The 27,167-nt window shown below is 40.4% G+C and overlaps 2 protein-coding genes across 5 annotated transcripts in view; one reads left to right on the forward strand and one right to left on the reverse strand.

Annotated features, from left to right (window-relative positions):
* The first annotated feature begins 4,544 nt into the window (after positions 1–4,544).
* nkapd1 (NKAP domain containing 1) lies at positions 4,545–18,063 on the forward strand. 3 transcript variants are annotated; one of them, XM_061681421.1, is made up of 6 exons: positions 4,545–4,738; positions 4,847–4,924; positions 10,917–11,005; positions 11,096–11,215; positions 13,182–13,235; positions 14,939–18,063. In XM_061681421.1, exons 2-6 carry the CDS (start codon positions 4,856–4,858, stop codon positions 15,264–15,266), a joined length of 660 nt encoding a protein of 219 aa, XP_061537405.1. In that variant the 5' UTR covers positions 4,545–4,738; positions 4,847–4,855; the 3' UTR covers positions 15,267–18,063. The 3 variants fall into 3 exon arrangements, with proteins under 3 accessions (XP_061537405.1, XP_061537406.1, XP_061537408.1); XM_061681422.1 differs by having other exon boundaries at positions 4,545–4,684; XM_061681424.1 differs by lacking the exon at positions 13,182–13,235.
* Positions 18,064–23,115: 5,052 nt separating this feature from the next.
* The window catches only part of lrfn1 (leucine rich repeat and fibronectin type III domain containing 1), a 38,924-nt gene continuing 34,872 nt past the window's right edge, over positions 23,116–27,167 (reverse strand). For both annotated transcript variants that reach the window (XM_061681693.1, XM_061681694.1), the window contains exon 3: positions 23,116–24,621. In XM_061681693.1, the coding sequence (XP_061537677.1) occupies positions 23,739–24,621 (883 nt within the window). In that variant the 3' untranslated portion in view covers positions 23,116–23,738. The remainder of the gene's footprint in view (positions 24,622–27,167) is intronic.

Here is a 27,167-nt window from a genome sequence, read left to right on the forward strand (position 1 = left end):
GAAGCAGGGAGTCACAGCAGGAGTCTCAAAAAATATTTAATCTCCAAAAAGGGCAAACAAGGAACATGGATAAAGCCAAACTAAACAAAGTCCCACAACAGATAACAACCAAACCAAAATAAAGAAACACTTCAATATCTAAAACTAGAAACAAACGATGCCTGGTGAGGAAGACGTGGAACAGATGGGGACAATAACAATTAACCGACAAGAACTGAAAGAAACGAAATACAAACAGATTGACGAGACAACGAGGAACACCTGGACAAGACATGAGTGGCTGGAGAGAGCTGATTGGGCGACAAGGTAGAAGGTTGACAAGAACAGGTGGACACAACAACCTAATGAGGACACGACAAACATGGAACACAGGAAAACATGGAACAAATCTAAACAAGCAAAACCAAAACGCAGACCATGACACAGATGATCCAAAGCAGGGGTCCTCAAACTTTTTGGGTCCACACAGATCCTTTACAAAGGAAAATTTTATCCAAGACCATGCCCGAATGCCAAATTACTTATTTGTTGTTGTTGTTATTTTTACATTTCAACCTAAATATTCATGACCTGTTTATTGGAAATAAGTGTAACCAAATTCAAACATCAGGGCTGCAAACATAGAGGAGGTAGTTCAAAAAAACACAAGTCCTTGTTGCCAAACTAGCGATTTGGTCGCCATATTTAGTGACTTCTGTCCGCTTTAGTGACTCTTTTTCAAAAAAGCGACGAGCGAGTTTAATTACTGCTAAGAAATATACAACCTGACCAGAGTCATTTTCACCGTGTTTTCCATACAACAACAAAATAGTCAGGGGGAAGGCATCATGTTAAACGTTGCTAAAGACATTGTGCTCATTTATACATTTCAAAAACAGTGATTTATTTATGTTGGAAACTTTTAAACCGAGGCATGTAATTTCAAGCCACAAATATTTGGCTGAAGTCACCCTGCGTCACCTGTACAACGCTACAGGAAAAAAAGAGTGTGAGAGCTAGAAATGCTACAAGCATGAATGGATGTCAGATTTACATGATATAGTGGGAGGAAAAAGAATGTGAACCCTTTGGAATTTCTTACATTTCTGCATAAATTGGTGATGAAATGCAGTACGAACATCTAAATCACACAAATAAACAAAAATGTTGCCATATTTTTATGGAAAATAACATTCACAGGACAAGGAGGAAAAAGACTGAACCATTGGATTTAATAACTGGTTGACCCTCCTTTGGCAGCAATGACCTCAACCAAACGTTTCCTGTAGTTGCAGATCTGATGTACATAACGATCAGGATTAATTTTGGACCATTCCTCTTGACAAAACTGTTTCAGTTTAGCAAAATTCCTGGGATGTCTGGTCTTTCAGGGCCTGCACAGCACCAAATACATCTTTCAATTTTGAATCTGTAACAGCCTCAACCTCAAGAGACTATAGGTTTTTGGTCCGTTGTTTCTCTGCCCCACCAGGTGTTTTTTTTTTCTTCCTGTCCATTTTACCCTGGCTAGTTAGTAAAGTTAGCAAATGGTTTGCTTGTACCGCCAATGAGGTCCCGCCCCAACCTGGTTTATGTAGTGATTGACAGCACTGTTAGGGCTCTCTGAGCCTGTCAGCCCATAATGGATTGACAATAACAAACAATAGACCAATAATATGTGTCGATGGCCGCTGATAACAAACTGATAGCACTATGTAGCCAATGATGAGTGGCTGACAGGCCCAATTGGAAGGAATTTAGAGAAGAGAAAAAAATAAACTTGCACCACCCCACATAGGCCGTGTGATAAGCCATGTCAAAATCATAGTAATTAATTATTTTTTTTAAATGTAGTGGGCAATGCCAGACCGGCCCACAATGGGTCAACGGCCCAGCGAGACAATGCCTGATTTCCCGGTATGCCTGATGGCCAGTCCACCCCTGCTTGAGGATCTATAATGTGATATGTTCACAAATCAGACCTTGACAAGGAGCAGAAAGTGGAGGAAATTATTTTTCTTTCTGAAACTGAATTATCTTTTCATCATTCTGTAACCTGTGTGGCGTACATTACCAAGTAATGGGTACGGTTAAGCTAATGCTTTTTTTTGGTACTGTGGATAATTGATATTCCTGCGACTTGGCAGCTGCCGAAAGTAACTAAAAAGTTACTTTTTTTTTCACTTAGTTACTTTTGCAATCAAGTAATCAGCAAAGTAACTAAGATACTTTTAAGCTCAAGTAATCAGCAAAGTAACTAAGTTACTTTTTCAAGGTAACTGTGGCAACACTGCTGCTAATGCCCCCGGATGTTTTTTTTGTTTTGTTTTGTTTTTTTCGTGTCACACTGAGCAGAGCCAGCGACAAGAATGCAAGATTCAATTTTCGATCACCTTCAGGAAGTGTAAGTATCTATCATATATGTTGTCAATGCTTCTCACACCAGAAGAAGTCGACTGGGGAAGACTGCACTGGAAGCTAGCCCAAGACAGAAGTTAAAGGAGACTACAGTGTAGGCTTGGGAATTATCCATTATAATACCTTCTTATCTGTTTGTCATTTTACCACGGCATACTACTCTTGTTTCTAACAGTAATCATTTACAAAATAATTACTGTACACATACACACACATATACAGTATACATTATCCATACATATATGTCAATGCTCGATTCCCTTCAAAACTAAATGATTTCAGCGGGAAAACATTTGATATGAATACAAACGTAATATTGAAATAAAGCCCAGGATTATAGAAAGGAAAACCGTCTTTATCTTTACTTGTTTTCTTTTTGTCAACACCAAGTAAGAAAGACTGGCTAATTTTAAAAGTAGATATTGTATTAGTAAATAATTAGTTATTTAGGATTTGTGCTTCCCTTTTATGCCAAATCCATCTTTAAGCCGTAATGGTTACAAGTGTTTAATTTTATTCAGTAATGTAATTCTCAGGTCGTCATAAAACGATAAAGAAATGTGGCCAATGGCTATATAGTAGACAGTACGGAAGAGTCAGTATGGTAGCTAACGTTAGCAATATAGCGAACGGTTATTAGCTGCTAAATTGTTGCTAAACTGTGGCTGTGTGCTTCTAACACGTTACTAGCAAAAAAAATAAAAAAATCACATCGCAAGCAAAAAATATTTTCATTGAAAGTAATAACATTAACTTCTTTGCTTGAGTTAGATTATATCGCTCAATGTCTTATTTTTAGCTTGCAATTCCAGAGGTTTTGTTTGATAGTCTTTGTTTTTGTTTGTGATTTAAAATGTTTTGTGTGATTCTTTTTGGCACAAATCTGATTCCATAGTAGTTTAGACACCACAGGTTTAAATGAACTCCATATGTGTGTTTTGATTTTACTTTGCTTTTCTGTGTGGATTCAATTACAGATGGCTAGCATTGATGGCAGTGTGATGATTACCATAGAACCAGAAATTGAACTTTTTGTGACACGAGAACATGTCTGGCTGGCAATATGAACAATACAAGGAGTTCAATATAAATTACATACATAGTTATTTTTTTACAAAGCAGATTCTAATGATAGTTTTACTTCATTGTAGTTTTAATACACAGTGGTTAACTTGTTTTTCAACATAATAAAGGTTTTATGATGGCAACAGACCAGACATTTAGACTGCACCATATAATGTTAGTTTATACTTTGACGTATTTTTATGGTTCTCTAAAATTAAAATATACTCGCTGAGCTTGGACGGAAATTGAGGGCATCATTTAAAACGGAAACAGGGGAATAGGGAATAGGGGAACAGATGTTGAGCCGATGGAAGCAGACAATTATGGTAGGGGTCTGCTTTTTCTTCTACCTTCTGATGCGACTTTCTATGATTATTATATTAGGCGGATGGCCAAATTCAGACAAAAGAATTAACAGATAGTGTAAAAAGGTGAGATGTGAGTGAGGGAATCTGGAAAAAAATTAATTGTTTCGTACAGAACTGATGTTTGGATTATTTTATTGTGCTTAACTTTTTTATGTCCTTTAATTAAAAAGAAGGGCTTTATGGAGTGGGTGACATTGAAAGAGACATGGATGAACATGTACAAAAAAGTCGTTTTGTGATTAATAAAAACTATCCATCCATCCATATTCTGAGCCGCCTATCCTCACAAGGGTCACGGGAGTGCTGGAGGGTCCCAGCTATCATCGGGCGGGGTACACCCTGAACTGGTCGCCAGCCAATCGCTGGGCACACATATAAACAAACAACCATTCGCACTTACATTCACACTTACGGGCAATTTAGAGTCTTCAATTAACCTACCATGCATGTTTTTGGGATGTGGGAGGAAACCCACGCAGGCACTAATCTACAAATAAATATATAATCCTGGTTGAAACACCATATGGAACGCCCTCACATGTGTCCTGACCAATCAAGGTTGAGCTGAGATTAAGATACGTTCGCTTTAATTTCAAGGAATGCATTAAACAGGCGGTTCCGTTCCTTTGCGCTCATTGGCTCAGACTGCGATTGACAGATTGTATTGCCAATAGATGAGAAGCTTTTACTCTCATGGAAATACGTCACGACGAACACGGAAGTAGCAGCAAAATCCGCAAGTGGTGTAAATTTAACGAAAACCTTCTTTTATTCTTTGTCAAAAAACAATTTACGCTTAGAAGAAGAGACACATTTTTGGTGCTTTTTTGGAATAATAGTGTCGGAAATCAAGCGTGAGGAACATAATTTGTTGTTTCCGGTGTGTTTAGTCAACAGTCTTAGCAAGGGTAACCGCAAAGTACACTAAAAATTGACATTTTACGACAGTTCGTTTTTACTTATCTGTGTTTATAATCTGTTTGTGTGATTAAACCTTATCTTTTGTGTCATGTCAGGTCGTCATCATGTCGAAGCAAACTCTGGGGAAGACTTTGCTGCGGAATGTAATCCGCCACACTGATGCTCACAACAAGGTAAGAGACAAATGCACTTAAGTGTTCCTAAAACTATCACGACTTAATCCAAAAACTAGTGGTGTCACTTTCTATGATGTCTTCTTGGAAACTAACACCCCAAGGATCTATCGATCCAACCAATTATATGGTTTTCTTGTAATAAAAAAATAAATAAATAGGGATAATTTAAAATGGGCAGCATGAAGGACAAGTGGTTAGCATGCCCGTCAGAAAGTTCTGAGGTTCTGGGTTCGAAGCTTGGCTCCAGCCTTCCAGTGGATTTTGTATGTTCTCCCGGTGCTTGCGTGGCTTTTTTTCTGGGTAGGCCTACTACAGCTTCCTCCCACATTCCAAAAACATGCATGTCAGGTTCATTGAAGACCATAAATGTACAGCGATTCTGTCACCTCATGGCATTTTCTAAAATGGGTGTCAAATACAAAAAATTTAAAAAGTAAAACTCCCCCCCCCCTTTGAAGAAACAGAAGCATGACGAATTAATGAAGGGGAAACAGGAAGGTGTTTGTGCGGCAATATTGTCACCGAGTGGCCTTTTGTAAGTATTCCTAAATACAAGTGTACAAATAAGTTAACCTTGGTTTATGTAACAAGCATGTATGCAGCTGACTTTGCGGTGTACAGTGAGTGCTCGCGACTCGTGAGGGTGAATAGTGAAAATCCCCAAGTAACAGATGCCGCCAATGTTTATAATTGACTGTATTTATATTTTAACCCCTACATGGACCCCAAACTATGATCCGAAAACAGTTTGATATCATTTTAACATCATCTTACATTATTACCTTTAAAAATAATGGATTTTAGACAATTTGATTTAAAAAATAAATAAATAAATGCACTGGAAGTCTGAGGTCTTTGGAACCTGTACAATATCAATTAGTACTTTTCCATTAGCCATTTACTTATGTTATGACTCAGTGATACATAGATGCTCTCATTTAAAAAAAAACATACATTACAAACGACTCTTGCTCTTCAATTGGGCGCTTACTGTACCTTATGCTGAGCAGCTAGCTGTTGCCAGTTTATCCGCTTCCACCACTGCCAACAGCGTGGCACCTTATCAGAAGCACAGCGCTAAGTGCACCATCTCAAGATGTAAAAGTACGCAAATAGTTGTTTGGTTCTACAGATGTTTTGTTTGATTTCATCCACCAAATGGTCCTTTTTCAAGGTCTAAAAAGTTTGATGAAATTTCAGAAGGATACTTTCCAAAATTAGGTCATGGGCTCAGCCCACCCAAAGTACTCGACCTAGCCCGTGGGTCACACTATGGCTACCTTAGTCACCGTAGTAAATACCGTAATTTCTCGTGTATAATGCACACCCATGTATAATACGCACCCCCAAAGTTGACCAAAATTCTGGAAAACCCTTCTACCTATGTATAATGCATTTTTACAATGCATGGTTTTGCTTCTACCCATATGATCAAAACATGCAGTATCTGTATTTTTTAAATAATTATTTTTAAAAATAATTATTCTGAAGTTGAGCACTTTATTTGAGCACATAATAATTTTTTTAAATTTACTTGCACTTATTTTGAAATTGACAGCCCTACTTTTATTTTGGAAATTAGAAAACACACAGTTGTGCTCATATGTTTGATTACCCAGGCAGAATTTGTAAGATGGGTACAATTCTTTAAAGAAAACATGAAGGACCAGCGAAACACATTTAATTTTATTTTAATGGGATTCAAATTAAACAGTCAAGCATTTCAGAAAAACATTATCATTAAACAAAACATAACCATAAAGAAATTAATGATGGATGGACGTTCAGTGAGTCATATTTAAAAAAAACAATATTCCACAAATTCTGCCAGGGTATGTAAACTTATGAGCACAACTGTACATATATGCTGACATATTGGAATGAAAGTGTAGGCTTTACTGTTGTTTTTTTTTTTTTATAACCACGAGGTGGCGGTGGCATTTTGGAATGAAAGTGTACATCTTTTTCATAACCACTAGATGGCGGCATACATTTATATAATGTGAAAGTTTTTTTTTCCATTTTCCCCGATACCTATGTATAATGTGCACTATTGTCTTTTTAAAAATTTGGGGGGGCGGGGGCGGGAAATGCGCATTATACATGAGAAATTACGGCACTTTGAATTACTGGAATAATCATGAAACAAAACATAACTTTTATAACAAGCTTATTGACTCATCAGCACATTTGAACATGAACACTGTCCAGAACTTTAGTTCACACAGAAATAAAAATGTAACGTTTAAGTGTTCGAGAACATGATTCCAGAAAACCTATATGTTGCTATGCAGGAACAACAAAGCATGTGGGTCGTTATCTGACAGCTACCTTTCTCAACATCTTTATACCAGAATCATATAAATTCTAGCTGGATTACTCAATAACATCTGATAATGTTAATATATATACTGTAGTAGGGCTGCACGATATTTTGAGCATCATCATTGCAATGTACGTGTGTGCAGACTAGTCACATAGTGAGGTCTGCTGCGATGTTGGTGTACTCAGTTGGTGTACTCAGATTACATACAGTACACTGTACTGTATGTAATCTACAGTGAATCAACTGTAATATTAAAAGTGACCAGCAGAAGGACCTTTTTGCACATGCTCAAAAGATTTAAAGATTGTATACATGCTAGATTTCCTATTTCGCTCTTCAGAATGAAACTAGGCAGGCATATGCCAGCTGCGTGAGGTGCGTCTAGGGAAACTGCATAAATCGGAGTGAATATGTTCTTCTAATAAACTTCATAATTGTAAAAATTGATTACGAGGAAAATTATTATTTGTATCAGAATGCTTTACACTGTACAATAACACTGTGACAATATGCATTTTTTTTGTGTAAATAACTACCGTATTTTCACGACCATAAGGTGCACTTAAAAGTCTTAAATTTTCTCCAAAATGGATGGGGTGCCTGATAGTGCCTTATGTGTGCACCGAGTTCCAAAATCTGTAAATGTTGTTGTGTGACTTTAATGAGTGCTCCGCTTGACTGACTGGGAGCATTTCCTACCGACACGTTGCTTATATAGAGGAAGGTGGACGTGACTGAAGACAGCGTGCGGACGTAAAGGGAGAAGGGTGCGCGTGACGGAGGAGGCTAAAGACACGCCCCCAGTCGGTAAATAGTTCCGGTATGTGCATTGGTGTGGCTAAGGAACCCCGAAAATGGCACCTACGAAGAGACACGCTTACGAAGCACAGTTTAAACTGCAAGCTATTAGTTACGCGGAGGAATATGGGAATCGAGCAGCCGCGAGAGAATTCAAGATCAACGAATCCATGGTTCGCAAGTGGAGGAAGCAGGAAAACGAGCTTTGCCAAGTCAAGAAGACAAAGCTGAGTTTCCGCGGGAAAAAAAAGAAAAACAAAACGCGGAAACAAGGCAAAGTGGCCCAAGTTGGAAGATCAACTCGAGCCATGGATTAATGAGCAAAGAACAGCCGGGAGAAGCGTCTCTACAGTCACCATTCGACTGAGGGCAATAACTCGGAGCTTGCCATCATTCCGGGAATGAAATAATAAATAAATAAATAAAAACACAATACAATGATTTGCAAATCATGTTCAACCTATATTTAATTGAATAGACTACAAAGAGCAGATATTTAATGTTCAAACTGATCAACTTTATTGTTTTTAGCAAATAATCATTAACTTAGTATTTTATGGCTGCAACATATTACAAAAAAGCTGGGACAGGTGGCAAAAAAGACTGAGAAAGTTGAGGAATGCTCATCAAACACCTGTCTCGAACATCCTACAGGTGAACAGGCTAATTGGGAACAAGTGAGTGCCATGATTGTGTATAAAAGGAGCTTCCCGGAATTGCTCAGTCATGCACAAGCAAAGATGGGGCGAGGTTCACCTCTTCGTGAACATGTGTGTGAGAAAATAGTCGAACAGTTTAAGGACAATGTTCCTCAATGTACAATTGCGAGGAATTTAGGGATTTCATCATCTACAGTCCACAATATCATCAAAAGGTTCAGAGAATCTGGAGAAATCACAGCATGTAAGCGGCAAGGCCGAAAACCAACATTGAATGCCCGTGACCATCGATCCCTCAGGCGGCACTGCGTCAAAAAACGACATCAATGTGTAAAGGATATCACCACGTGGGCTCAGGAACACTTCAGACAACCAATGTCAGTAAATACAGTTCGGCGCTACAGCCGTAAGTGCAACTTGAAACTCTACTATGCAAAGCAAAAGCCATTTATCAACAACAGCCAGAAATGCCGCCAGCTTCTCTGGGCCCGAGCTCATCTAAGATGGACCAATGCCAAGTGGGAAAGTGTTCTGTGGTCCAACGAGTCCACATTTCAAATTGTTTTGGGAAATTGGGGACGTCGTGTCCTCCGGGCCAAAGAGGAAAAGAACCATCTGGACTTTTATGGACGCAAAGTTCAAAAGCCAGCATCTGTGATTGTATGGGGCTATGTTAGTGCCAATGGCATAGGTAACTTACACATCTGTGAAGGCACCATTAATGCTGAAAGGTACATACAAGTTTTGGAGAAACATATGCTGCCATCCAAGCAACATCTTTTTCATGGACGCCTCTGGTTATTTCAGCAAGACAATGCCAAACTACATTCTGCACGTGTTACAAGAGCTTGGCTTCGTAGTAAAAGAGTGTGGGTACTAGACTGGCCTGCCTGCAGTCCAGACCCGTCTCCCATTGAAAATTTGTGGCGCATTATGAAGCGTAAAATACGACAACGGAGACCCCGGACTGTTGAACAGCTGAGGCTGTACATCAAGCAAGAATGGGAAAGAATTCCACCTACAAAGCTTCAACAATTAGTGTCCTCAGTTCCCAAACGCTTATTGAATGTTGTTAAAAGAAAATGTGATGTAACACAGTGGTAAACATGACCCTGTCCCAGCTTTTTTGGAACGCGTTGCAGCCATAAAATTTTAACTTCATGATTATTTGCTAAAAACAAGAAAGTTTTTCAGTATGAATATTAAATATTTTGTCTTTGTAGTGTATTCAATTAAATATAGGTTGAACATGATTTGCAAATCATTGTATTCTGTTTTTATTTACATTTAACACAACGTCCCCAGTTCATTGGAATTAGGGTTGTAGTTCGCAGAGAAAATGAACTTTCCCAACAGCGTTCCTGTATTATTTCACATAGCAATATATATCGTAGGTTTAAAATAAATCGCAATTTCATTTTTTTCTAATATGGTGCAGCCCTAGTATATAGCTAAGTTCAACTTTTGAAACAGTTGGTTAAAAGGAAACACACATGCCCCTCAAAATTGCAAAAAGGTAGGTCGGCCTTGTCGCAATTTTGGTATGTGAGCACAACTTGCACTGCACAACACCTCGCTCTGGTTTAGAAACTCTATTTTTTATGTCCGAAATACCTCCAAATAATGGAGAATGACTTAATTTTTGCCTCTAAATCCGTCGAGAGTTCCGCTCGCTTTATAGTATAAATTATCCGCTGTGTGTATAAAGAATGAAATAAGTTGTTGCTCCCGCCCTCGGATGTTTGTCGTTGGCTGGCTTCAGGGTTCATGCCACGGCCAACATGAAATGAGGTTTTTGATTGGCTGGCCTTAGCGTTGGATTTAAGGGCAAGTGTAAATGAGTTGTACATGCCGTTGCGTGTGTATAAAATCTATGACGTCGATGTCGTTGATTTTGAGATATTAATATCTTCAAAGTCACTGGCGGTGGACGGGAGTGGGAACCACCATCATGGTTTCCACTCCTAGTGACTTTGTTGTCATAGTTCCCGTTCCCGTCTGCTCCCGGTGACTTTCGCTCCCGCTCCTGCTCAATCACATGATTAATAGTGAACTTTACTCCCATACCGCGAGACCCTTGTGAATCACGAAAAAATGTCACCCTATAGTGTGTACCGCTCTATCACGTTGCCTCTGTGGTCTCCATCAGAAACCACACCAAAAAAAGCCAAAGACAAATCAAAACGTTGCTGTTGTCATGCTGCAGATCCAGGAGGAGTCCGAAATGTGGAAGATGCGAGGCTGGGAGGTCCAAATGTCCAACAATAGTCATGTGAGCGCCACGAAGTCAATCAGGTATGAGAGCTTTACTGTAAACAGCCTGGACACCAAAAACATTACTTTATGTATGTTCTGCCATTTGTTTTTTTGGTGGTATTATTCCAGGGGTCAAATGCACTGCGATCGATTTTCCTATCAGTCCAGAGTCTCGTCGGAGCATGACGACAGAGAGGCTCGATACTGGACGCGGAAACTCTATGACTTTGAGGACAACGATCCAGACAGGTAACTAACCAGACCCCACCGCCTTTTTCACACGACCCAACTAATTAACCGGAACCACATGCACTTTCACACCCTTGTCCTCGCACCCTTACCAACAGGTATCTCTCACACTAATCCACAATGTAGAACATTTCTTGGGGTGTGTGTGTGTGTGTGTGTGGGGGTGTGAAGTTGATTTGACATTTCATGTCTTCTGAGGTTGTTCCGCAAAGCCAGTGGAACTGGGGGGGGGGGGAGGTTTAACACCCAAGACTCGCAAAGGCGACAAAAGGTTGGGTCCTTTGTAAAGGCTCTGGTACTACCTTGAAAGACAGAAAATTGCTGGGTTGACTTTGGTCTTTCATTCCAGGTTGCTACCAGATACGGAACACGAATATGGGAAAAAGCGGGAGCTTTCACAAACTGTAAAAAGGGCTAAGGAAGGGGAACAGTGAAGTCGACGTGGACATTTTTCAGCTTCTGAGGCATTATTAACAGAAGCAGGACGACACCCATGTTCCAGTGAATTCTGCAAAGCCAGGACAGGTTGTGACTTTTAACACCAAAGACCCATTATGAATGCTTGGGTCTGTAATGATAAATCTAAAAAAATGGAAAATTGCCGGGTCAACTTTGTTCCCACTTCCGCGTCGATGCTGTTTATACAGAACAGCGATGCAAGAAAATGGTGTGGAAGGTGCCAGCTTTTACAGGCAGTTTTGGAGTGGCTGGGGATTTGGCGTTGACAAAGTTGATCCGGCAATTTTCCATCTTCTGAGTTGGCATAAGAGCTGTAACAAAGGCATGTGTAAGGTAAGGCTGTAATGCCTGACATGGGTGCCTCAGTCCTGTTTATACGGAACAGCGACATAGGAAAAATCCCTGAAAATGTCAGCTTTTGCAAGCAATATAAAAGTGGATAGAAATGGGTGGACAAAGTCGACCTGGCAGTTTTCCACCTAATGAGGAAGTATCAAAGTATTACCTCGACATTCACTTCTCCCACCCAAATCAAAGCATTTAGAAAGTATATTGTATACGACGCTGTTTCAAGGGGTTCTGTGTAAAAGGCAAAGGGGGCTAAAGTCCGGGTCTTCTGTCATGGCTCTGAAGCAAAAGATCGATCTTGAAAGCTGGAAAATGAATGTGCTGACTTCGGCCCACCATTCCAAATCTGTTCCTCTTACACAGAAGTATGAAAAGGGGCTGCAGAATGTGGGGCACGGAATCCACCTGATAATTTTTTAAACGTCGGCGATAGTATCAGAGTCATAGCAAAGGTTGGCAGGCACGTGTGCGTTCTGGAATTCCGTAATGGACATGAGTTTGAAGTTTACTACCTCTGATGCCAGAAAACTACTTTTGCTAATACAGAACAGCGACAACAACGAAAAGCTCGCCAGCTTTTACAGGCAGTGTGAAAGTTTCACACCAGACTTGTGGTTAGGCATAAATATTTGATACGTCACACCGGGAAGACACGTGAAGAAGGGATTTCTGCATCAAAGGCAAACATGAATACATTTTGACTTTGAAAGAGGCTCGTGCAATGGAGTGTGGTATGCAAACTGTATGTAAAAGAAGGAAAGTTCAGTGGTATTTAACTTTTAAGAGCAATACATTTCACATTTAAGTTTTATTTGTTTTTAAACATTTATTGTGGTACAATTTTTATTTACTGTTTATGTGCAGTGCATTTTAATGTACAGTAATCATTAATCACTCGTATTTAGACACAGTGTTAATGTCCAAACGGTGGTTAATGTTGTCTTAAATATACTTTTTAGGAATAAAACCCCTGCCTCGTTTTTTTTAACCAACGTTTACCGACTTTGTATTGTATTTTAATGTTGGTCATGATGGTGGTATTTGAGGTGGTATTTTTTTTATTCATTTTTTTTCGGTGGTACTTGGTCTTTAGTTTGAGAATCACTGGGTTAGTGCATTCCAGTGCTATCATGACCTGAAACAAGTGTTTTGTGTACAGATGGGGCCACAGTGGCTTCAAGGAACTGTACCCCGAGGAGTTTGAGAGTGACAGGTAAATTACTCTATTGCACTGAATGGACAAGGTGTAATTCACGCTACATTGGAAGGGGGAGCGCCACTGACTCATTTTTTTCAAGTTCCCCCTCTTGCCCTTTAAGACTGGACAGATTGCACTAGTGGGGGTTCTTTTAACAAAATTAATAAAGCTCAGATTGCTACTAACACGAACAGAGACCTTTTTGACGCGTTAATAACACTCATCAGGCTCTTCGTTATTATCTTATGATAGCCAATTGAAATGAATTCAAGCAGATGTTTGTTAGCGTTGATTGCATGGCTGTAGAGCTGCACTGCATCATACTGAGAGGTTTTTGATATTTTAGATTACCAAAATATATGACTATGAGCCACCCAGTAGCTTTCATGGTTTTTTTTTTCGTGATTGTCATTACATTTGTTTTCTGATTGACCAATACAACAGTAATCATAAACCATGATAGTGCACCCATTCACATACTCGAGTTGACATTTTTGACCCCAGAAAATTGTACTGCAAAACAGTTTTTTTAAAGTATTTTTAAAAAAAAATAGTTGTCACTGTCCAAATTACTGTATTAAATAACAACATTTGTTTTTCAATTAGTCATTTTAACCATTATCATTCAACAAATTGTAGTATATTAAATATTGTTTTAATTTTTGCATTTTTTTCTCATTTATAAAACCCATCTCATATTACAAATAATTTTAGTACATTACTGGATTGTTTCCCATAATTTTTATCCCCCCATTTAAAAAAAAAATATTATACAAAGAAATCTTTGTGGATTATGACTTTTTAACCAATGTCGTCATATATTTGTAGTATTAAACCATTTTTATTCTTGTCAGTTTTCCAACCTTTTAAAACCATTTTCATTATACAGACATTTTAATATGTTACAGCATTTTTTAGTATGTTTCAGCGCTTTTTTAAACACTTAATTGTAGTACATTATGGAAAAAATAGAAATGTTATTTCAAAAAACAATATTATCATACAAAGTAATTGTTGTACACTTCACAGCTTTTTATTTTTGTAATTATTCCGTTTCTCAAAACTATCATTTTACAAAATCTAGTACTTTACGGAATGTTTTTTTAATGATTGTTTCAATTTAAAAACACAGTAATTGTAGTATATTACAGCATTTTTTTATAATAAATATAACAACATATTTGTTTCTGATGTCTTCCCCCCCCCACTCCCCAAACCATTATTATATTTATAATGTTAAATTAGTATAATAATTTTTTTTCCTCTTCATTATCATTACATTTCTTAGCTGATTGGCTGAGAGAATTCTCATGGTTCCCAGTGGTGTCCATTTGAAACTATCACTTTTCTGACTATGAGCCTTATTTATTATTTTTTAAGTGTGGAATTTCTCATTTTTGGATCTGATGTTATTATTAGGCGTAGTCAAGTCAAGTTTATCTTTATAGCCCTTAATCACAGAAGAGTCTCAAAGGGCTTCACAGGCCCACCATTGGCAATGATTGACGACATCCTCTGATCTAAATCCCCCAATCAAGCAAGGAAAAACTCAAAACCCCATTTGGGGGGGCCTTGAGAAGGAATCCCCCTTCCAGGATGACCAGGCTGCAATACATCTCGAGTGGGCAACATTTATCACACAGTCGAGTGTTGTACAATACTTACTTCCTTTTCTCACAAAATGGCTGCCGACTGTTTTGTGTCTGCTCTATTTCCAGTGACAAAAGCAGCACCACAAAGAAGAAGGGCAGCCAAAGTAAAGCGTCCGAATCAAAACGCTCTAAAAAGAAGAAGAAAAAGAAAAAGAAGAAAAAACAGACAGAGGAAGAAGAGGGACAAAGGAAAAAGGCAGACAGCAGCAATGACAGCAACAGGACCAAAAGTCGCCATAAAAGTAAGAAAAAAGAGAGGAAAGACGAGGATGGACTGAGACGCAAAAGAAAAAACGATGACTCGCACAAACACTCGGACTCCACAAAGAAGCGTAGGAGAGACTGGACTAAAGCAGCGGGCGAGGAGAGCACCGATCAAAGTTCAGAAGAGTGAGAGACATGGAATTTGTTTTTATTCTCTTTTAACATTTTAGCATTGGGATACTAAATTTGATCATTAGGGGGGGAAAAAAACACTTTATTTTTTATTTTTTTAGAAATATTAGAATTTTTGAATGGTAGGGATGGTGACGTTCTTTGTTTAATTTCACACAAAATGCAGTACATATACATCATCTACCTGCTCCAACACAACTGAGTATTCATATTTATATTAACATCCTGCTGTGTAAAATGCTGATGTTTTTCTTTTTTCCCATTATTCATGTAGCAAATTTTGCCATCTTACCTCACTTAAAAGATTTTGAAAGAAAAAATAATAAAATTAACGACAGGGTTCCTATGCAAGTATGGAAAAGTATGGAATTTGATTTCATACATTTAAAGGTCTGGAGAGGTATTGAAAATGGAAACTATTGAATAGAGAAAAAAAATCATGTTTTCAAGACTGTTACAACAGCTCTTATTTTCTAAAGCAAAAAATGATAAACCTAAAAAAAATAGTGATGTTTTTATTTTTTTTATTATTTTAAGGCGCATGGAAGTGCACCTACAATGTTTATGTAAGAACACACAGTATTATACCATGGTCCTGGTGCATACTTAATTCTGATTGGCTCAATAACTTGCATCCGAATGTCTGTAGTACTGTAGTTCCGGTCAAAAAAAAAAAAAGGATTACATTATTCCAAATTAATTAGCCGTTAGCTGATATGAGCAAACTGATGCAGTCAGATTTTATGATAAGTAAACGTGAAGTACTCCAAGGACAGAAATTAGCACGTTTAATACAACAATGAGGAGTTTAATAACTTACTTTATGTGTTGATTAAAACAGCTTTAAGTGTTTGCTGCTGAGGAATTGAGGGGAAAATGAAGAGACAAGTGGCACAAAGAGCTAACTTTGTAAGATTTAAATCAACTCCCAGACGAGAAGGGTAAACCCCAACGAAATAGGCGATTAAAACGCCGAGACACTTCCTGGCACAAAACCTGACAAATACAGACTGAACACTTCACTGTTGATGTTTTGACTGATACCCTGTGACAGTTTTATGTCACTGTCCAGTCAGCGAAGTCAGACAGAGAGTACATCGTTGCCAGCCTGAGAGCTTGCAACCAGAATGATACACATTTATTTACTCAAATGTCACAAATTATAAGAATTTTTTTCCAAGAAGTCTGGAAAAAGTATGGAATTTTGAAATCTCAATGTTTATGAATGAATGTAATGAATATGATGTGAGGCACTGTGAAGGACAATTCATACTTCTACTCATTTAAATATTTACTAATTATTCTTGGCATAAAATGAGTGACAAGCTGTGGTCCTGTGAGATTTAGATACGGGCACTTGTTTAGAAATATATAATATACACACTGTACATTTGGGGAAAAAATGATGTGAGGAAGTGTGACTTTAAGAAACCAGCAAATTTAACAAATAAATGCATAAGATTTACTGTATATATTAGAATTGCAAGAATTAAATATAGTAAGATAAAATAATGAAGTCAAATTTTATTTTGGAAATATATTAAGATTTTAATAACGAGAGGAGAGCAAGGACAAGTGAGAAAGAAATAAATAATATTTAGAAAATAAATGGTACTATTAAAGAGAAATCATATTCAATCATATACATTCCTATTCAGTTTGTTTAAAAATAAAATGGGGGTATATGAAATTACAAATAATTTTTAAAAATGATGAAAAGCAGTGCAAATGTAAATTGTAAATTCATATTTAAATACTGTATGTAGAAATTTCCACTGGCATAAGATTAAATAACCCTTTTATGCCCTGTCATACTCTTCTGAATGTTTATTAAGAAATTAATTTAAAAAATCAGACTAAAAAACTTTCACAGTTTAATATTTTTTTTAAGTCAACAACAATGTGATGACAGCCGGGTTGATATCGACTTGTTTATGATGTCATTGATATTTTTTCAGTACTGTAATTAAACATAATTGCAGGAGGAAGGAATGCTTCACAATAATCAATGATCACTGACAATGGACAGCTCATACACTGAATTTAAACAGAACATGTACGGTAAAACAAAAGAGCATGGATGTGGGCTGGACTCGTCTCCTGTTGCATGATGGGATATTTCCAGTTAGAGAGAAAATCCCCTCTTGGTGTGCTTGCCGCTGGCACAACCAGGTAATGTTTGCACAACTTGGCCAAATAGGGAAACCGCCGTCCTTGTTCTGGGCCCACCGCAGCAGTGGATTCTGCTTGGTGTGAATTTGCGGTGTATGCAAATAATCACGGACCTCTTCGTGTACGGTGGAATAACTTTCCGCTCTCCCACTTCTCGGTGCTCCTGAAAAGTTGTTCAAAATCCTGCTCGAGCCTGGCTTTTTTCCACTTCCCCGGTTCTGCCCAACTTAACAAAGTTGCACATTAATAAATAGCAGACAATTTAAAAAACAATTAAGGTGACTGACTGATTTCAGCGCTCACCTATTGCTTGAAGCACTCTGCCTTCTCCTTAAGGCAGAAACACGTGATCAGCGACAAGTCGTTGTTGTGGAGTAGTAAAGTCGACGAGTCTATACAACCCCCGAGTAGGCCTATAAATACAAAAACTAAAAGTGCAAATTAAAATGAATTGACCGTCCTTGCATATCACCGCCTGTCTTTATACCTTCCTTTTCAATGGCCATTCACTTCAAGAATAGGCTGTTCCCCATCAAGAGGAACAAATGTAGTGACCTGCAGGACGTGTGCTTGTTAAATAACACTCACACAGTTGTAGATGCACTGCAGCACTTTGTCCCCTGCCTGGCCTGACTGCTCCCACGATGGAGCACTTCTGCTTAATGTCTCAGAAAGGGGCTAAATGACACCATTAACAGCCGTGAACCTACAAATTGAACACTCTGCACTCTAAAGAACGGCGCCATTGAAAGCATATTCTCACTCACGGTGCCACTGGTCACTCCTTCCCTCCCCCGTGCTGCACCTCGCAGAATGTAACACTGTGGTCAGGAGACGTGGGCGCGAGGCGTCTGGCTGCTTTTTAGTCAATCACTTGCTAGGCTGCTGGAGGGGAAAAAATAAGTTTTAAAATTATAAGAGAAGAAGCGTGAGTGGGCCGAAAGGTTAAAATGTTCTCTCCAAACAGATGAGAGTGGGCAGTGCTGAGGAAAAAAGGTGGAACAAAATGCAAATTGACAGGCAGGGGCAAGGTTAAAAGGAGGCATTTAACAACAGAAGCGGAACGAAGTGTGTTTAAGTCTCCTTTGCAGATAGGTATCAAAAATGGATTGACGGTTTTACGAGATGAATCGAGGCAGCCGCAATGTAGTCCAACGAAGGATGAAAAGGACCTCCACCAAAGCCAAACACTAATATTCTTGATACCCACCTTTTATGGCATTAAGTTTACGCTTTATTCACTACTAGGCGATGAAATAAAACCTACTCTTAAGCACAGCATTTTTCATACCCTGGACGAATCTTGTATGAGTTGAAATCATTATTAAGAAAGTGACAAAAGACTTTAACATGTTATTTTGACTATTTTCCTCATTATGTTCCATGCATCCATCCATTTTCTACCACTTACCACGGGGGCAGTAGCTTTAGCAGGGACGCCCAGACTGTGTCAACCAGGACAGCCCCACAACATCCAGAGCCTTTAGGAACTCTGGGGGAATCTCATCCAACCCCGCGGCCTTGCCACTAAGGAGCTTTTTAACCACCTCGGTGACCTCAACCCCGGAGATAGGAGAGCCCGCCTCAGAGAACCCAGACTCTGCTCCCTCATGGGAAGGCATGTCGGTGGAATTGAGCAGGTCTTCGAAGTATTCTCACCACCGGCTCACAACGTCCAGAGTTGAGGTCAGCAACGCCCCAGCCCCACTATACATAGTGTTGATGGTGCACTGCTTCCCCCTCCTGAGACGCCTTATGGTGGACCAGAATTTCCTTGAAGCCGTCCGGAAGTCTTTCTCCATGGCCTCACCGAACTCCTCCCATTTCTGAGTTTTTGCTTCAGCGACCACCAAATAGCTGCCTCAGGAGTCACGCAGGCCAAAAGGCCTGATAGAACTCCTTCTTCAGTTTGACGGCATCCCTCACCGTTTGTGGCCACCAATGGGTGCGGGGATTGCCGCCACAACAGGCACCGACCACCTTACGGCCACAGCTCCGGTCGGCCGTCTCAGCAATGGAGGCGCGGAACATGGTCCACTCGGACTCGATGTCCCCCGACTCCCCCGGAACATGAGCAAAGTTCTGTCAGAGGTGTGAGTTGAAACGCCTTCTGACAGGGGATTCTGCCAGATGTTCCCAGCAGACCCTCACAATACGTTTGGGCCTGCCTGGTCGGACCGGCATCATCCCCCATCATCAGAGCCGACACACCACCAGGTTGTGATCAGTTGACAGGTCAGCCCCTCTCTTCACCCGAGTGTCCAAGACATGCGGCCGCAAAACTGAAACATAAATGTCGCTCTGAGAAGCAAAAAGTTTCTCTCTGAGAAGACATAACTGACTAGGGCCATGTCGGACAGGGACTTTTAACCGCGTAGGGCATAATAATAAGTAGCTTGCACCCACTGATTAAAACAGAACTTCACGGAAGACGTCAAAACCTGACGTGACCAAATGTGTTTCAATGCATCTTATAGCTGCTTCTGATTGGACCCCTCCATCACATTACGGCGCATTAATGATTTAACGAGCTCATCAGCAACCTCAATGGGTCAAGGCACATTCTGTGCAGCCTCAGAAGCAAGAAAAAACGCTGACAAGACACAAAGCCGCCGCTTATTGAGAAGGCTCGGCTTGCCCTGCAAAGCCACAGCCTCCTCCTGGCTAAGCAAAATTTTTTTGCTGCTTTGAATGAATAATAGCCGCAGATAGTGACGGACAGAAATATCTCTTTGGCATGACGAAGAGTCAACGCCACGTTTACACACAAATGCACAAATCCTTACCTAACGATATGCTTACCGGACACTTCATTAGGTACACCAGCACACTAAAAGGATAATGGGATCCAATACAAGAGCTGTATGAAGTATTGAGGCTTTACAATGATAATAATGCTCACTTTGGAGGATTTATTTTTTGATTGTTGTTTGGAAGGATTATGCAAAAGACACTTTTTGCAAGGGTGGCATATGAGCCATGGTAGAACCCATTAAATTTGGGTTCAGATTAGAACCCGGATTTTCACATTGTGGGATGCTTAAAGGCTTACTGTAGTTTAATTCTTAACATTGCAATATCCTACATTTCCATTTATTTCTCTGTGAAATGTGACTCAAATCAAACAAGATATACAGGTGCACAATTTTCCGCTGATCCTACAAAGGCCTGTGTTCTCTTTATAATTTATCATATCCTTTTAAATTTAATTTGTTGAATTTCCCCTTGAATGGGCGGCACGGTGGGCGACTGGTTAGAGCGTCAGCCTCACAGTTCTGAGGTGCGGGGTTCAATCCCCGTCCCCGCTTGTGTGGAGTTTGCATGTTCTCCCCGTGCCTGCGTGGGTTTTCTCCGGGCACTCCGGTTTCCTCCCACATCCCAAAAACATGCATTAATTGGAGACTCTAAATTGCCCGTAGGCATGACTGTGAGTGCAAATGGTTGTTTGTTTGTATGTGCCCTACGATTGGCAACCAGTTCAGGGTGTACCCCGCCTCCTGCCCGATGACAGCTGGGATAGGCTCCAGCACGCCCGCGACCCTAGTGAGGAGAAGCGGCAAAGAAAATGGATGGATGGATAACAAAAAAATAGGTCAAATGAAAATTTTAATGTTCTCTATTTCTTCAAATAGTGCCTCGATTGCACCATGGCCCAATGAAAAAGATGGGTAATGCGTGTAATTATCTGTTGCTGAGCCCATTTGAACTCTGTTGCAAACCAAAACAGCACCTAATGAGACGCTTAAGTTGAATTCAAGTGAGGAGATGTCCTAGCATATGTTGTAAACTGGTTCCCTGTGCATTATTAACGATGATCTTTCGTTATGTGAGCTGTGTCTTTGCTTTTCTTCACAAGAGTCCAATTTATTTTGTTTTAAGCTTCAGTTTCACTTCACATATATTGTAATATACTACTACAACTGTTTAATATTACTTAAAATAATACCTCTGCCCATCTGCATTTCAATAAATAAACACCCCTGGACCACTATTAGTAGAAATTTGGTATGTTTATTTTTGTGTTTTAGTGTTTTACTGAGAGCCGTTTTGACCCTCTAAATATAGCCGCTAAAATATTAGAAACTGTCATTATGATGAAAACTCAATCACAACATATTGTTATATTATGTCCATCCATCCATCCATTTTCTGAGCCGCTTCTCCTCACTAGGGTCACAGGCGTGCTGGAGCCTATCACAGCTATCATCGGGCAGGAGGCGGGGTACACCCTGAACTGGTTGCCAGCCAATCGCAGGGCACATACAAACAAACAACCATTCGCACTCACATTCACACCTACGGGGAATTTAGAGTCTTCAATTAAACTACCATGCATGTTTTTGGGATGTGGGAGGAAACCGGAGTGCCCGGAGAAAAACCACAAAGGCATGGGGAAAACATGCAAACTCCACACAGGCAGGGCCGGGTATTGAACACTGGTCCTCAGAACTGTGAGGCTGATGCTCTAACCAGTCGGCCACCATTATATTATGTCAATTAACCAATATTATCTTTAAGTGTATTTTGTTGATGGTGTTCGTACTCAACAAGCAAAAAATTACTGTAAGATACACAGTGAGCCTTGTCTCCCCCTAGAGGTAGCAAACATCAACTGCATCTCGTTAGTCCCATCTGGCTCCTTCCTCTTCCTCACCTCTGTGGTCAACTCTGCAGCTTTTCACACACGTGTGACCCTAATAAATAGTTCTTGCTTAATGAAGTAGTCATATACCCAATGTGATGTGTGAAAAATATGAACTAGCGAGGCACAAGGACCAATGTTTAACACATGGACCAATGTTTGACCCACAGACCTGTTTGACCCATACTTGCAATAAGGACCCGTTTTTGACCCACAGACCCGTGTTTGACACATGGTCCCATACGTGACCCACATTTGACACAGGGATCCATGTTTGTCACATGGACCTATATTTGTCATATGGACCCATGTTTGACCCACAAACCCATGTTTAGCAAACCGCCCATTATTTGATTCTTGACCCACATTTGACACATGGAACTACATTGGACCGATAAACCAATGCTTGACCCACAAACCCAGAGATCCTTGTTTGACACATGGATCCCTGTTTGACACATAGACCCACATTTGATACATGGACCATTTGTTTGACCCACAGACCCAAATTTGACACACGGACTCATGTTTGACAAATGGCCCATTATTTGACTCCAGACCCACATTTGACACATGGAACTACGTTGGACCGATAAACCAATGCTTGACCCACAAACCCAGAGATCTGTTTGATACATGGGCCACTGTTTGACAAATTGTTTGACCTACAGAATGATGTTTGACACATAGACCCATATTTGATACATGGACGAATTGTTTGACCTACAGAATGATGTTTGACACATAGACCCTTGTATAATAAATGGACAAAATATTTGCCATATGGACCCATGTTAGACACACAGACCCAAGTTTGACACTTAGACCTCTGTTTGACAGATGGACCCATGTTTTATCCAAGGGCCCATGTTTGACACACTGACTTTATGTTTGATCCATGGAGCCAACATTTGACACACAGACCCACGTTTGACACACGCACCCATATTTGACATAGAGAGATGTGATGACACAGGTTTTTAATGTAAAAACTTGCAGCCAACACCCAAATGCTTTGTAAAAAGTCATGTGACGTTATGACTTACTGACTTTACATAGTTAGTACACATACACCAAATGTTTGAATATACTTATATAGGTCTTTTGTTGTCGTCTGTTTGATCTAGACCAGCCAGATAGGGTTAATAATATACAGTCACATCTGGAGCTATTTCACACCGTCCAGTCCCTTGAGGATAGCGAGAAGGAATCCCATCACTGTTAAGAAACTTGTAAAATACGGCTTTTTTTGCTTTGTTCCGCTTAAATTATTACAGTGGTGTTGATACATGTCCTGGTATCTTCGTGTCTTCTGTGCACAAGTGTTTCTTTTGTGTTGCTGTTCACTTGAAAGTTGCGCTTTTTTTCTCTTTTTTTTGAACATTGATAGAAAAAACACATACAAACCTCACACGAACAGTTATAAACGAATCGTCAAAGAAATGAAGGAAATGCGTGGGTGGGGGGGTGTTATGGACGATGGCGAGCAGCATCCTCCATTCGTACTTTTTTGTTGTTCGTTTCTGAGAATTAAGGCACTGCTGCGTTAAAGAAGAAACAACATGGGTCGAAAAACTGACAAAGCTCTCTGGCGGTGTGATGGCGAGGCCGGCTGAAGGGCTGATGTGGTTTACGTTTGTTTGTTGAGTGTCACGTTTATACGGTGCTTTCCAGCATCCACTCGGTGCTGCTGAAGGTCACCCTGCGGTTGCCCAGGGGCGACGATTCAGCGTCCAGCTGGTTGGTGGAGCGGTGCCACCTCGTCCTGGCCCGCCGCGGGTAACTGTGGCTCTGAAATATGGAGTAGTCCCCCCCGTCGAAGGAGAACCTGTGCCGAGTTCGTGCCAGCTCGTTGGGTATCAGCAGCCCCGCGTTGGCCAGCATGCCCTTTTTGTCCATGAAGCGCGGCGCCTCGGCGGAGCAAGCATTTGGGCCGATGAGGCACAGCGACATGGTGGAGCCCATGAGACTGCTGTCTGTCTGCGTGTCGTCTGGCGGCAGGCTGGTCCTTCGCTTAGTCGTCGGCGGCAGCTCCACCTCCAGGACCACGGAGGGCGCCTCTACTGCCACTACGGCTCTGGTGTCCTCCTCCTTCTCGTTGTCCACCTTCAGAACCAGCGCCATGCACTCCTTAGGCCCATCACGCTGACCCTCATCCGAAGGCTGACAGGACGCCGAGCGCTGCAGCAGCTGGTGGCTACCGTTGGCCTGCGAGCGGACGCCGGGGCAGGCCTTGGCCTTGCCGTCCTCGGGTCCGCTGTAGGCCTTGTAGCGGATCATGAGGATGACAATGAACACCAAGACGGACGCCACAATGATGCCGCCAATGATGATGATCATGGTTCCCCCCAGGAATTGGCTGTGCATGAAGCGGCACTCGCTGACCTCGCCGGTCGTGTGGAACTGGATGCACCCCACCACCCGCGTGGCCGTCAGCGAGGTGACACCGTCGTCGTATACGGCCAGCACGCACAGGTCGTACTCGCGCCCGGCCGCCAGGTCATTGATCAGGAAATCCTTGTTGGTGGGCGGGATCATCCTACAAGAGGGGAGAAATGCCGGGTTAATTCTGACAGGACTTTCAGACTAAACTTTTTGTAAACAAATGACTGATTGGGCTCGTCTGTGACTGGTGTTTGTGCAGGTTGACAACGATAGCTTGTGGTACTATCCGCATTTCAAGCGGGTTTTTGCGAACTAAGGACTTTGATTTGCAGTGTTTGCTTTAGGGGTGTCCCGATCTGAATTTTGAGATCGGAAATCGGTCCGATGTCAGCAAAAAAACAAGAATCGGATTGGACTCTATATAAAATCTCCAGTTTTACCTTATATAATCAGTCCCTCCCATGCTTCGCTCCAGCACTTTTATCCAGCAGTGCCCAGACGGCATGCAGAGCTCATGTGATTACAACACTTGCTAAAGTGCTAACATAGTAGCAAGGAGTAAGAGTGATCATTGCTTGCTTAAAGTCATTTATTGACACTCCCATTGAAGTTAACTGTAAAACTAAACAGACATAAGAAGATAATTACATATATTGAATGTTCAAATACATCACAGACTTAGTTTATTTATATATTTATTTTTTTACAAAAATCGGTAGCTCAACGCTAACACACATTGAATGGATAAACACCATTGACGAGCTAATAAAAATTAGCTCGTCAAGCTTCCCCCCATCCCATTGGACGCACCACTCATTCAATCAATCATTAAAAAAAAAAAAAAAAAACCTGAAATGTTCACAGACCCCTCGGAACGCAGGACACCCCAGTATCCATCCACACAAAGAACCAAACTAGTTACAAGTTTAACTAGTTTTCACAACAGCAATTCAAACAAATACAGTTCAACACATTTTAGTCAGTACACTACACACTGATTCATGGTCACTGTGCCTCAGCAACCACCTATTACTAAGGTCGTAATTAGGCTGTCATTATGTCTAATGTTTTTGGCTACATAAAGAAAATAAAAATGTTTTTGACTGTTCTACTCTGTTTTTGCATTCAACATAATACAATAATACACAAGCAACATATGAACACTGTATACATATTTACAAGTCACTCCAAATATGCACTGCGAGTGGTTGGGGACAGGTGGTGTGCTGGGGAAGACCACTCACGATTGTCTCTGCATCTGCAAAATTGTGAGTAGGAGTAACAGTGTTGATCCTTTTTTACTTTAATTGAATCCCACCAGAAGCATAGAGCGTAAAGTGGACATACGTGCTGATAGTAATAACTCAGCCATGGAGACGGTTGATTTGTGACACACGTCAATGGAGTGACGTCATCTTTAGTCGCCATCTGCATAAATTGACGTCATCGAGGAACGATCGTCTCATTTTTGCCTTGCCGAACGATATGCTACCCGCGATCATTCTGTAAAGCCGTCTACATTTGGCTCAAATTCCATATAGCTTTGGCACCATGGCCTGAGCCCTTAGTGAAGCTAGAGACTACAGCATTAGCTTCTGGGGGTTCTTTTTGTGAACAAAGGACTTTGATTGGGACCGTCTGAGACAAGTCTTGTCCATATGAGCACATCTGTTTGTGCTGTTTGAAAGGGAACAATCCCTGAGTGAAGATGAAGACTGCTACATTAGCTTCTCGCACTAATTGCTAACTGCTTTGCTTCCATATGCTTTTCATTTGTTAACAAAAGGTAGAGAGATAAATGTGTTATCTTTTAACATTTTACATTAGTGATTACTTTAACTATATATTCACAGTTAGCTACGATAGGCTCCAGTATGCCCGCGACCCTATTGGGATAAGCGATACAGAATATGGATGGATGGATTAACGAACAAGATCATTAAAAGATTTAAGTGCGCACGTTTTGCTTTGTCTTTGGCTTTTTTGAGACACTTAGCATGATGGGAGACAGGAGTGATGCCTAAATAACACCAAAGGTCCACTTTGAATATTACACCACAGTTCAAAGGCTTTGTGTTAAGGTGGTATACAGAAGTCCCTCTTTATTCGGATTTGGAGAAGTGCCTCAAACAAACCCAGACTCGTTATGTCTGATACTACAGCTCAACACCGGATACATGATTAATTGTAAGAATACATGAACCCTGGAATAGATGCAAGTACCCTAGATTCTGTTTGTGCGTCACACAGTGAATCATAGCACTGCTTACAGTATATTTAAAAGACTTAATAACCCCTATGCTGTGGCTCTACTTTTACCATCAATATTTTTCCAAAATAACTTATTGATTACATTAAGTAATGTATTGTAATTCAATGTTATATTATAATAGGTGTTAGAAATATCTGGATTTTATAATACAGCACATAGAGGTAAATGACTATCCAACATTTACACGTTTGTCATCAAAATGAAAGCATGCAGATAAGGTTCTCCTCACAGTATCCTATTTACTCTGAGTCCTGCCTCGACTCATCAAATTTTGGCACAAATTCACCTGGAAAAAAATGGTGTGTGTGTTGTGTGTATATGTATATAATATATACATACATACATACATTTTCTGAGCCGCTTCTCCTCACTTGGGTCGTGGGCGTGCTGGAGCCTATCCCAGCTGTCATCGGGCAGGAGGTGGGGTA

This window comes from Phycodurus eques, chromosome 7 (assembly GCF_024500275.1).
Source record: "Phycodurus eques isolate BA_2022a chromosome 7, UOR_Pequ_1.1, whole genome shotgun sequence".
NCBI classification, from domain to species: Eukaryota; Metazoa; Chordata; class Actinopteri; order Syngnathiformes; family Syngnathidae; genus Phycodurus; species Phycodurus eques.